Consider the following 12,708-nt stretch of genomic DNA (forward strand, 5'->3'; position numbering starts at 1 on the left):
AAAATCCCCAAATCAGTAAAACCTCAATCGTTTGGCACACTGGAAAAATTAATCTTTCCAGGTTTAATTTTCTGGGATATTTTAACTGTTAAAAGGTTAAACTAATTTTTAAAATAGAAATATTTTGAATGTATCTTAAATATGTTTTAAACAAGTACTCTGAATGCAAAACTCAGAATTATCATATAAATGTTATTTACCGGACAGTCTAATAGATGAGTGTAGAAACAGTTTTGCTCAACTACTTGCTTTCTTGATGTCAATTTATGTTGATATTACTTAATGATTGTTTGCCTCTTTTTGAATGTAATGAAGTGGAGGTAGATTTGGCATTTATCTTTTGAATACTTTGTCTTGAATGGTGCATAATATAAGTGAAATCCAGGCAGAAGTATCAGCCTTCTTCCAAGCAGCTTTCTTTTGTACCATAGAAAGTTTTCTTTTGTTTAAAAAATTTTTAACTACAAATTTCTTTAACAGATGCAGGTTTTTAAATTTTTTAATCTATTTCTTCTTGAGGGAATTTTGGTAGTTTGTAGTTTTTTTGAGGAATGGGTTCGTTTTACCTAATATGTTGAACTCTAATCTTATGTATATTGAGAAAGTTGCTTATAGTATCCCTTATTGTCTTTATAATCTTTGGAATCTGCAGTGATATCCCCTCTCATTCATGATATTGACAATTTGTGTGTTTTTTCTATTCTTATTATATATTTTAATTTTAAACATGTAAATACACAGAATGCAGTATTACAGTTTTTACTTTAGACAGTTTTTTTAGGGCAACTAAAAACTTTAAAATTAGCTTTATATTTATCTTTATTTTTACGATTTCCTATGCTCTTCATTTCTTTATGTAGTCTTCATTTCTGTTTATCACATTTACATTAAAAATTCTGGCCAGGGATATAATGGAGCAAATGTTTCAGGTTTATACAGGGGTATACAAGCCAATGTTTGCCCCCAAAATAATTATGCCAAATTTGTTCCTTGTTTAACTCATCATAATTTAACAGGAAAAAATGCCGCATTCTGTGAATTTAAATATGATCAACTTTTTTAGTATTGTACAAAGGATATATATTTTAGGGGTTAGGGGAATTCAGTGAGCAAACGGGATATTCTTGTCTGGTCTAAAAATGACATTAAAATCACATATAGTTACCTTATGGGCATCAAGATAAATGCAGTTGAGACACTTTGCACACAAATTAAAGATGATTATCAAATATTAAAAGAAATAATATCAAATGACAAATACATTATGCTGAAATTGAAAGCATATTGGTACAAATAGATTACAAAGTGTTATGCAGATTATCTGTATGGATATTTTGAGCCAAGTGGAAGAAGCTAAAGCTTTACAATCAGTAAACACGACTATATATAAAGCTACACACTTAATAAAATGCCTATCCCTTTGCTTACAACAATTGAAGGTAATTTTCAAAGTGTATTTGATGAACATAAAACTTGAGCAAGAGATACGCATATTCTTCTCAAATTTTAAAATAAATGAAAAAAGTAAACAAATGAGGAATGCATGAGTCGCTGGGTGAACAGTATTGATAATTATGAGGGCAGTGCTTATTAAATAGAAATTAAGATTATAAATGCCCTAATTTCGTATTTTATATAGAGATATAAAAAATTCAGTGAAATATTTTCAGATTTGGAATTTCTAAACTGGAGAAAAGTTGTTTTGTATAAATACATCTGATTTACAAAGATGAGCCACTAAGTTTGCACTTAAATATTCTGACGATTTAAATTCTATAGAAATTCTATATGAAATAGTTTAAAGCAGCATTTGATATCAGTAACATACAATCAAGTTTGTGTTTGGGTCTTCTAAACCTCTTAACATATTTTGCTTAGTGCAATCTTAAACAGATTTGGAAATGGTATTCAAAAATTTTAAACAATTCCAGCCACGGTGGAATCCTGCAGATGAAGCTTACTGTAAACTGAAGTTAGTATAACATTTTTTTATGATTGTCACTTGTTCAAGAGAAATTGTTGTACATGACAGTTTGCTCATTTGAAAACAAAATAAGAAAAGAATTAGATTTGAAAATTTACTATTGATGCATTTGCTTCCATTAGCCAGGAGAATAAAATAATACTGTTTTTGGCATAAATAAAATCTTTAAGCTAATGTGAGTTTAATTCTCCTACTTTTAAATTTTTCAATTTTTTCTGACTAACATTCTAGAAAAAAAAAATTTTAATACACAAAAACATGCTGGGCACAATGGCACACACCTGTAATCCCATCACTTTGGAGACAGAGGTGGGAGGATTGCTTAAGTCCAGGAGTTAGAGACCAGCCTGGGAAACAAAGTGAGACCCTGTTGCTAAAAACAAAACACAAAACAAACACACACCACACACAAAGCAAAACTTATAGGGGCCTCAGGCTGCAGTATGGCTTGGTATAGCACTGATTGCAGAAGAGTTACATCAAGATTTTTGAGACTGTTATGCTGAGCCAGAAAGTACCCCATGATTTCTTTTCCTCTTCTATACCTTATGTTATTTTTCTGGAGTTAAAAATATGTATCTTTTTTACTCGTTTGTTTAGTTTTCTGTGCACCTAATGCTGTATTTTTTTCTAATGTTGCAATTTCTCTCTCTAATATTTGGAAATAGTTTTTCCAGTGTTCACACACATAAAAAAAAATTGTTGGGGAGTGAAGGGGTCTGAAGATCTCCTCCCAGACTCCCCGCCTCAACTTAAACTAGTTGCTCTCTAATCCTGTGCTTAGTTTTGTTGTGTCAAGATTATCCTTTGCCACTCTCTTGTATTGGATATCCTGTTTGCTGAACCATGAATTACTCCTCATTTCTTGGCTTACTCATCATTTTGATGAATTGTATCCTCTACTAGCTTCCTCAGAAGGTGTGCATCTTTTTTCAGTTCTTGCATATCTAAAAATATATTTATACGAGTGATAGTTTGGCTGAAGTACATAAAAACAACTCCCATGCAGTTTTTAAAATGTTGTTTTTACCATCATCTTATATCCAGTATTTGTATTAAGTCTAATGCATGTCTTGCTCCAGTTTCTTGGTATTTAGGTTACTTTTTTTCTTTTTGGAAACTTTAGTGATTATCTCTGTCACTGGTGTTTTGAAATCGCATGATATGTTCACCCATCCTTTTTTCATTCATTACGTTAGGCATCTGACAAACCTTTGGAGTTTGGAGATTTCTGTTTGGGAGAAGTTTTCTTGTTTTATTTCTGTGGTAAATGCTCACTTTTATTTTCTATGTTCTCTTTTTTAAGAAACTCCTGTTGTTCTGACATTGAGCTTCCTGCATCAACTCCTTTTTTTTTTTTTTTTTTTAGCTCATTTAATTGTATGTTTTTTTCTTTCTGGCCTTTCATCTTTTTGTTTTTTTGTTTCAGTCTTTTTAAATAATTTTCTAAACTTAATTACTTATTTTAGTTGACATATTTGTAATTTTGAAGAGCTCTGTAACTTTTTATTTGTTCTTTAGTTCTCTTTTTTACAGTTTTTGTTACTGTTTAATGGATATAATAACATATACCTCTTTGGAGATATTAAATATTTCATATATACTTTTTTCTTTTGTTCCCAGCAATGTATCTGATGTCTCCAAGCCCCTTTCTTACTCCTTTTTGTTTATTTTGGTATTTTTCATGTTAAGGTATATCTTTTGTTATGTGGTGATCCTTACCCGCCCATACATAATTAAAGAATGAGGCTAAAATAATCATTGAAAACCGTATGTGTTTGAATGGGGACAGGGCTATCTTGCATAGCCATTCAGGTTGAACACCGCAGAACTCCTGCGGATACTATTTAAATATATCCTTTGTAGTCTCAAAAATTACTAATGTTTACCATATTAGAAATTGAAATAATGATATTTAAAAACTATTGTCAAAAATAAAAATAATAAATATATGTTAACATAAATAACATTTTTTCTGAAAAATAACTATCTTCCAAAACAACAGAAATTTAATGAGAAAGAATGGCTTGATTTTACACTTCTGCATATTTCTTTAATGTCAAGCTTAGTAGAAAAAATTGGATTCTCATGTTTCTGAATCCAATCTGTTGTGATACATTCTTTTGGTTGAAATGTATGAAGAATACCCAGCCTCACCCAGTACTTTAATAATCTTTTCCAATAATTGAGATTATTCTCCTTTGATACTACACCAAAAGTGGAAGTTTTCTTGCTTGTTGCACTGTGGAATCTAACTCCGTATCACTGACTTTTTTTGCTTTGTTACATCAAAATCTGTTTGTCTGTTTTATATTTTCAATGGATCTTTTATCTGTGCATAATTTTGTAATATCATGCATTGGTCATTTGGAACATATTGGCTCCCTAAGTGCCCTGGATCTTCCAAATGTTGAAATATTTCATTATATAATATCAAGCGCTCACAGTAAATATTAGCATTAATCTAATCAGTGGTGGGTAGGTGTTTTTGCTTGATTTTATTACTGGAAATGAATACTGTCAGTTGTTTTCCTTGATATGACGGGCTCAATTTGTTAATTTTTCGAAAAGAAAAAGTCTACTGAAACTCAAGTCTAAATATTCATAGTTTGGCAGTCATTCTTTAAAATAAAAATGATGTTCTATGAAAAAAATGTGGTTAAGTACAACTCACAACTCAATCACAGACCCAAATATTTTCCCTAGGCAATAGTTGTGTCTTATGCATACTTTCTTTGCATTTTGTCACACAAAATATTAAAAAGATACGAGCTCAAAGATTGAGATTTAATAAAAATATTTTTGAATTTGTCTCGGTGTGGTGTGAAGAATACAATGTGTATGGTGGTGAATAATACAATGACTACTAGTACAGGTTGGATTTGGTGCTACTGCCTTGATTTATATTAATTTGCCACCATTTTTACACACTACTGTTTTTATGCCATGAGTTGTGACTTCAGATGCCTCCTGAAAGTGGCTTGGATTCCCCAGGTGTCCATATATCATACTTTGGGAACAGATGATATGAATTACAATGTGTTGCCCTCTGGATTTGTGCACTGTACAGTGTGCACAGTCTGCATGAAAATTGCATAGACTTCAGTGTGGGAAAATTAGGTGCTGAACTGACTGATTCTTTGTTGAGGAGGATGGTCTCGACATCATTATGGAGAGGCCAGGTATGGTGGCTCATGCCTGTAATCCCAACACTTTGGCAAGCTAATGCAGGAGGATCCCTTGAGGCTAGGAGTTTGAGACCAGCCTGGGCAACACTGGAGACTTCGTCTCTACAAAAAAAAATGTTTTAACTAGCCAGTCATGGTGCGCACATACTGTGTAGTCCTAGCTACTCAGGAGACTGAAGTGGGAGGATTGCTTGAGCTCAGGAGTTCGAGGTTGCAGTTGAGCTATGATCGTACCACTACATTCCGGCCTTGGTGACAGAGTGAGATCTTGTCTCTTAAAAAAAAAAGAAAAATCATTCTGGAAAATTTTTTCTTTGGGGTTGATCATTTTCTCCAGAGAGAAATCTAGCTTCTAGCTGAGGGTACTAGGTTGGGGAGTGAGTTCCCTGGCTGTTAGCATTCTGGAAGCCAGGCAGGGAGAGGGATTGTTAAGTACATGGACTTTTACTAAAACTTTGTTTTCTCAGTATCTCATGCCTGCCTTTTGCTTTTCCTGGTGTTCATAAGTCTAGACTATCTCCACTTCAGAAAGTTAACTTTTAGGCTGGGCACGGTGGCTCACTCCTGTAATCCCAGCACTTTGGGAGGCCGAGGTGGGCAGATCATTTGAGGTCAGGAATTCACAACCAGACTGACAAACATGGTGAAACCCCGTCTCTACTAAAAATAAAAAAAAATTAGCCGGGCATGGTCGAACATGCCTGTAATCCCAGCACTTTGGGAGGCCGAGGTGGGTGGATCACCTGAGGTCAGTAGTTTGAGACCAGCCTGGCTAACATGGTGAAACCCTGTCTCTACTAAAAATATAAAAATTAGTCGGGCATGGTGGTGGGTACCTGTAATCCCAGCTACTCGGGGGGCTGAGACAGGAGAATCGCTTGAACCTGGGAGGTGGAGGTTGTAGTGAGCTGAGATCATACCACTGCACTCCATCCTAGTTGACAGAACAAGACTCTGTCAAGAAAAAAAAGGAAGGAAGGAAGTTTTTAGCCTCTTTGGTAAGGGAAGGGATAGATGCCTGTTGGGTAAGTTGCGAGGGAGGAGCATTTAGATTTCCCAGCAATGCTTTATTTTTACTTTTTATGTACTAAATAGTAGACTGACCACCTGCAAATACCAGGTGTTTTTGGTTCTCTGGGCAAATTGATCTCTTCTCCTTGCACTCCTCCACTGCAGACATTCATTGTAACTTCCTCCATACTGCTAAATCAGTAACCACTCTTCCAATGACTTTCCTATTTCTAAAAATTTGGTGAAATCTGTTTAGCAATTAGTATACTTTGGTGTTTTCTTCATCTTTATAAGTAAAAATATTTTATTTCTTTGCCCTTGTTTTAGCAGGGTTTTGAGACGGTGAGTAGATAAGTGTGTGTGATTAATACACCATTATCAATTTTATAGGCTTGAGTCGATCTACCATAGTGGTTAAGAGGTAGATATAGATTTGAATCTTTACTACTTATTGTGGTGTTGCCTTGGTTCTTTACCAGTTATTGTGGTATTGCCTTGGGTTCCCACTCAGTCTTATTTCTCATGTATTAAAATAGTGTTAATAAAATCTAATATGTAGATTAAATGAGATAGTGAACGTAAGGTTCTTAATATACTGCTTCATGCGTCATATGTACTCCATAGCTGGTAATTGTTACAAGCTGTTAGATTGGCCTATGGCTTACTGAGGTTTTACACTTTTATTTCTTCCCTGTAAAACATTTGAAATAAGTAGAATATTTCTTACTTTGTGTACTGTTTCATGTTTTTGGTTTGACAGTAGAAGGGTTACCGTGACTCAGTATGAAATCATAAATTCAGAAATGTTTTATCTAAATATCTGTGCTTAATATATTTATATAAAATACTATGGATGCGTCTTGTTATTCAAATTCAAGTTGTGTTTTACCAGTTTTCTATTTAAGTAATTGTAATTATGATCCACATTTGAAATAGAGGTTACGAAAAGCAGATATTGACATGAGTGGGTAACTGCTTTTTTACCTTGTATCAGAAACTTTTGGTACACTGAAACTTGTATAGGTTTAAAAACATTTTTAAAACCTGCGTATAATTATGGAGTATTCTAATTATATTTTATATTTAATAAATTATTTTTCTATTTCTTTCTTATATTAAGTTGCACACTTGTTTCTTTTATCCAGAAAGTTTAGTATAATAAAAATTTTTCTTTAAGATTAACTGTGAATGTAAAAGAAAAGTATTATTAATTATTTCAGAAAATTGCAAGACCTAACATGGCTGAAAGAGAAACAGAAACATCAAATTCTGAAAGGTAAATATAAGGAAAAACTGAATTTCATAAAATTCAAGTATACGAAATAACACTTGAGCTGCATTATTTCACAGTTAACTGGCAAAGGACTATTTAAATTTTTGTATATAGTGCTATTTTCTGTAATGGCTCTTAATTAAAGTAAAACTTAAAAACTTTAATCCAAGAAAAATATTCTCTATATCCTTCGTTTTTAAATCTTTTAAACATATAGAGTATATTTTATGTTGTTAAATTTTTTAAAAAACTACTTACTAGCAAGTAAAATGTTGGCAGACTTTCTTTGCCCCTATTTAATGAAAACACTTACAGGATGCTCCATGTTACTGGACAGGGACAGTTATTGCAAATAGGTCATCTTAAGATTTTTTAAAGTATTTTCAAAAAACTATAAGACTACTTATGTGGTAGGATCACAGTAGTTTCAAGATTCAGGGATTGGCTTTTAAAATTTTCATACTTTGGTAGAATGTTAAAGAACACAAGGTGTTTCACAGTCTTTTAGCAGAAGAGAATCTGAACATTCCAATTAGAACTTTATTCCAAAGAAGGGTAATTTTATTTTGTCTTTTAAGTAATTTCACCCATTTATATCTGTATGCTGTATATTTTAATGTAGGTTGCCTGTTAGTCTGTTGAGATTAATCTTTTATCCCTAAAAGTAAGTTATGGATTAAGTTCCTATGAAGGTGTTTCTTATACTTTAATAGTACAGTTATCTCGCCCTTTCTTCACTTTGAATTTTTTGTAAGTTCTCGGGGGATTGTTAACAAAAAATCAACTAAGGAGTTAGAAAACGCAGACTAGTCATCTCTGTATTATTTAACATTTTCTGTAAATTGTAGTTAGTCCATTATGATCTGAACAAAACTAGGAATTATACAAATTTGAAATGAGGAAAAAAAATAATTTTTTCCATATGTAGTTGACCAGTTAAGATCCAAAAAATGAGTTAAGTGATTGAAATTAATGAGAGTATTGATTAAAGTAGCCTGGTGTAAAAATCAGAATCTTTCTAATCTACCACTAACATATGATTACAAAATATAGTGGACAAACTCGATCATAATGTAACAAAAATGGTACAAATAATTGATCACAGCCAGTTGCAGAGTTCTTTGTTCCTTCTCCACTCCTACTGTTTCACTTGACTAGCCTTAAAAATATCTATATCTATATATAGAGAGAAAATGGGCAGGATCCAAATGAAGAAAAGCAAAATTTTACCATGATAAAAAATAATATATTAACTTCATGATAGACTATTTTACAAATTAAATTATGAATTTAATAAACATGGGATTTGTTTCGGAAACTGACAAACATAAAAAAAGATTTATATTTTTCTCTTTATTAATACCATAATGTATTTAATCATTCCTTTGTTGTTGGATAACATATTAGGTTTTTGGCTGGGCGCTGTGGCTCATGCCTGTAATCCCAGCACTTTGGGAGGCCGAGCCGGGTGGATCACGAGGTCAGGAGTTCGAGACCAGCCTGACCAACATGGTGAAACCCTGTCTCTACTAAAAATACAAAAATTAGCCGGGCTTGGTGGCACGTGCCTGTAATCCCAGCTACTCGGGAGGCTGAGGCAGGAGAATCACTTGAACCCGGGAGGCAGAGGTTGCAGTGAGCCGAGATCGTGCCAGTGCACTCCAGCCTGGGCGACACAGCGAGACTGTCTCAAAAGAAAAAAAAAGATAAAAAGATATTAGATTTTTTGTATTCACTATTTTAAACGTTGTTTTAATGAGCATCCTTGATAAATATCTTTTACATTTTTAAAGTATGAAATTTATGGGGAAGAGTTGTAGATTGTAGGTGATTTGTTTAGTTCTAAAGTATATTGTTAATAATTGTTAGAACCGGGTGCTACTGGTTTAGGAGTCGTCTAAAGACAAATTACTAGAACAAAACAAATAGCAGAGAAATAGCCTTATATAAATAATAATTTAGTAAATAACAAATTACCTTTTGGAAATGTTGCTAGGATATTTGTGCAATTCATTGGGAATACGTCTAAATGTCAGATAGACTAAATGTAAGAAATAAGATATATGTAATCATTAAATGTATTTTCATAAAATAAGCATCCTTAGATCTAGATAATGGACTGGTGATCTTCTTAGAAATCTTGTTTCTCATATTTTGTGATTCACTAGATAGTTTCTGTTAACACATCAGGGCCAGAATAAACACACAGAAGCACACATATATATGTGTACAAACATGCACACACACTTAGATGTGTATGTATGTTATATATTTACATACAGTTTTTCAGGCATGTGTTTATTTTTTTAAAATTAGGCTATTAAAAATTAGAGAAATATGTTTGAATGCTTGTCTGATTTTATGTATGGAAAGACATTCTAAACATAAGAAGCTATTTAAATCATAAAGGAGACTGGGCATGGTGGCTCACACCTGTAATCCCAGCACTTTGGGAGCCAAGGCAAGAGGATTGCTTGAGCCCAGGAGACCAGCTTGGGCAACATGGGAAGACCTTGTCTCTATGAAAATAAAAAAAATAGCTGGGCTTGGTGGTGTGCGCCTATATTCCTAGCTACTGGGGAGGCTGAGGTGGGAGGATCGCTTGAGCCCAGGAGGTCAAAGCTGCAGTGAGACATTTGCACCACTGTGTTCCCGTCTGGGTGACAGAGCAAGACCCTGTCTCAAAAAAAAAAAAAAAATCATAAAAAAAAATAGATTTTTTTCCAAATATATATTTTTTATTTTAGGTACTTTTACAAAATACTTAAATTTAAACTAGAAACAGGCAAGAGATATGAACAGATGAAAATAGTGACAGCCGGGACTAAAACTAGTTGATAGACATCTTTTAGTATGTGATTCCAGAGTTTCTCAGAATCTCGCCTAAGAAAATGGCCTCCTTCTAAATTTTACTGCCGTAGCAAGGATTGGGAACTTGGGCTTGTTTTCCTTTTTGGTGCGCAAATGTACCTTGACTTTTTATTTTTTAGAGCATGTCTTTATTTTGATAGTGTTCAAAAACATTGCTTCATGAAGAAATACATAATCCATGACTTTATTTTTCAGTAAACAAGATAAAGCTGCTTCTTCAGAAGAAAAAAATGGATGTAATGCAAATTCATTTGAAGTCTCATCAACAACAAAAAGTGAAGAAAGCATAACAGTTTCAGATAAGGAAAATGAAACCTGTCTTGCAGACCAGGAAACTGGCTCAAAAAACATCTTCAGTTGTGATTCAAATATTGGTGCAGATAAAGTGGAAAAGAAAAAACAAATACAACACGTTTGTCAGGAAATGGAGTTGAAGATGTGCCAAAGTTCAGAAAACATAATCTTATCTGATCAGATTAAAGATCACAACTCCAGTGAAGCCAGATTTTCTTCAAGGAATATTAAGGATTTGCGATTAACATCAGATAATGTAAGCATTGATCAGTTTTTGAGAAAAAGAGATGAACCTGAATCTGTTAGTTCTGATGTTAGTGAGCAAGGCAGTATTCATTTGGAACCTCTGACTCCATCCGAGGTACTTGAGTATGAAGCCACAGAGATTCTTCAGAAAGGTAGTGGTGATCCTTCAGCCAAGACTGATGAAGTAGTGTCTGATCAAACAGATAACATTCCTGGAGGAAATAACCCTAGCACAACAGAGGCAACAGTAGACCTGGAAGATGAAAAAGAAAGAAGTTGAAATTAGTCATTTTAAGTTTCAGTGTACCAACGATAAGGGCATTTGGAACAGTGCTATCAGGTGAGCTCAGTGGTGCTGCTGTAGGTTCAGAAATGGAAATATGTAAGGGAGGTCACACATACACTTTACCTGTATGTTCAAGCTATGTTATCAGACAAATCAATTCACCAATAATAGCATGTTTAGTAGGGATTCCCAAAAAGTTTTTAAAAACACGAACAGGATTTTAATGATAGTTAAATTTGCAGTGCAAAGGCCTCATTTAATGGTTTTCAAGGAAATGAGATTTGGTTGCTGACATGAATTGATGATATTAGTAATATTTATAAAGCCTTTCAAACTTCCATCAATCCTAAGCTAAAAATCCTTATTACCTGTATATCCTTTTCAGTTAACTGAGAGAAAGGGATTTGGAAACCATGTACTTTTCGGAGTAATTGATTTAAAACAATGGCTGATTAGCATTGTTAATGCAGGCTTTATTTTTGAGGATGATGCTGGTAAATGGAGCATGCTTAGAGTACTAAATTGATCTAATGAGAATTTGGATGAACATAAACTTAATTTTGGATTTAATATAACATTCCAGTCAGACGCATGTAAACAGAATATTTGAATCTTTGTACCTCCATACAAGTGTTAGCCTGCCAGGCTGTAAGCTTACCTTAATTAAACTTTCAGTGAAAGTGGAATTATTAAGATATAAATTTATATTTGTGCTTTTTGTCATTGTGTAAGCTGTGTAGAAATTCTTTGATGTATTAGTTGTATTAATGTAAAGTAGAAACCTATTGTTGAAACTCCTGTAGCTATTATGCTTTTAATATTGTTTTAATGATCTTCTTTAGAAATAGGCCCATAAAAATGGTCTGGAAGCCAAACCAAAGTATGGTATAATGTAGATATTGTAAAGCAGTAAACTGAAAACATGTCCTGGCATGTATTCAGCCATGTTTAAGTGACTTTTCTGTAATTGTAAAATAAAAACTTCAAATGGGACCTAAAACAGTGATGTAAAACAACTGGTTTTGGAAATTTAGCCTAATTTATCTATAAGATGGCTGCTAAATTGATTTTTCAGTTTTTTTATCATCTAGAATATAATAGATATAGAAATGAATAATATGAAGAACAGTAGTTTGCTTTGAAATACTAACAAACTTTTATTTAAAATGCTTCATTTTTACTTCTTAAAATGTGCTTTGGATTCTTAAATTTTGTTTCACTGAATGTTCAATGTTTTAAATGGTGATTAAAACTCTGCTGTATATAGTAGTTTTTGAGTAAATATTTGCAATAAAAATCTGTCCCCGAGTAATTCTGTTTTTCCAATCACTGCTTGATTCAGATTACCTTTGGTGCCTTTAGAAATTATATACTTGTTCAAGAAATTTAATATCAGTGTTAGTGGTGAGGATTCCATTCTACATTCTTTAACTGCTGATACATTATTTTAAATTAGGACTTAAAGTACAGGGGACAATATTGCTAATATTTATGAGAATAGATTTGCTTTATAAATTCTTTTACTTCTAGAGAAATAGAATTTAATATTATACTT

At 33.0% G+C, this 12,708-nt stretch overlaps 1 protein-coding gene across 4 annotated transcripts in view; it reads left to right on the forward strand.

Annotated features, from left to right (window-relative positions):
* ZNF280D (zinc finger protein 280D) overlaps positions 1-12,465 on the forward strand; it is a 101,767-nt gene extending 89,302 nt beyond the window's left edge. For all 4 annotated transcript variants that reach the window (XM_055279253.2, XM_055279250.2, XM_055279252.2 and 1 more), the window contains 2 exons: positions 7,404-7,459; positions 10,523-12,465. In XM_055279253.2, coding sequence (XP_055135228.2) covers positions 7,404-7,459; positions 10,523-11,147 — 681 coding nt within the window. In that variant the 3' untranslated portion in view covers positions 11,148-12,465. The remainder of the gene's footprint in view (positions 1-7,403; positions 7,460-10,522) is intronic.
* Positions 12,466-12,708: the final 243 nt, after the last annotated feature.

The sequence above is a fragment of the Symphalangus syndactylus genome, chromosome 5, assembly GCF_028878055.3.
Source record: "Symphalangus syndactylus isolate Jambi chromosome 5, NHGRI_mSymSyn1-v2.1_pri, whole genome shotgun sequence".
NCBI lineage: Eukaryota > Metazoa > Chordata > Mammalia > Primates > Hylobatidae > Symphalangus > Symphalangus syndactylus.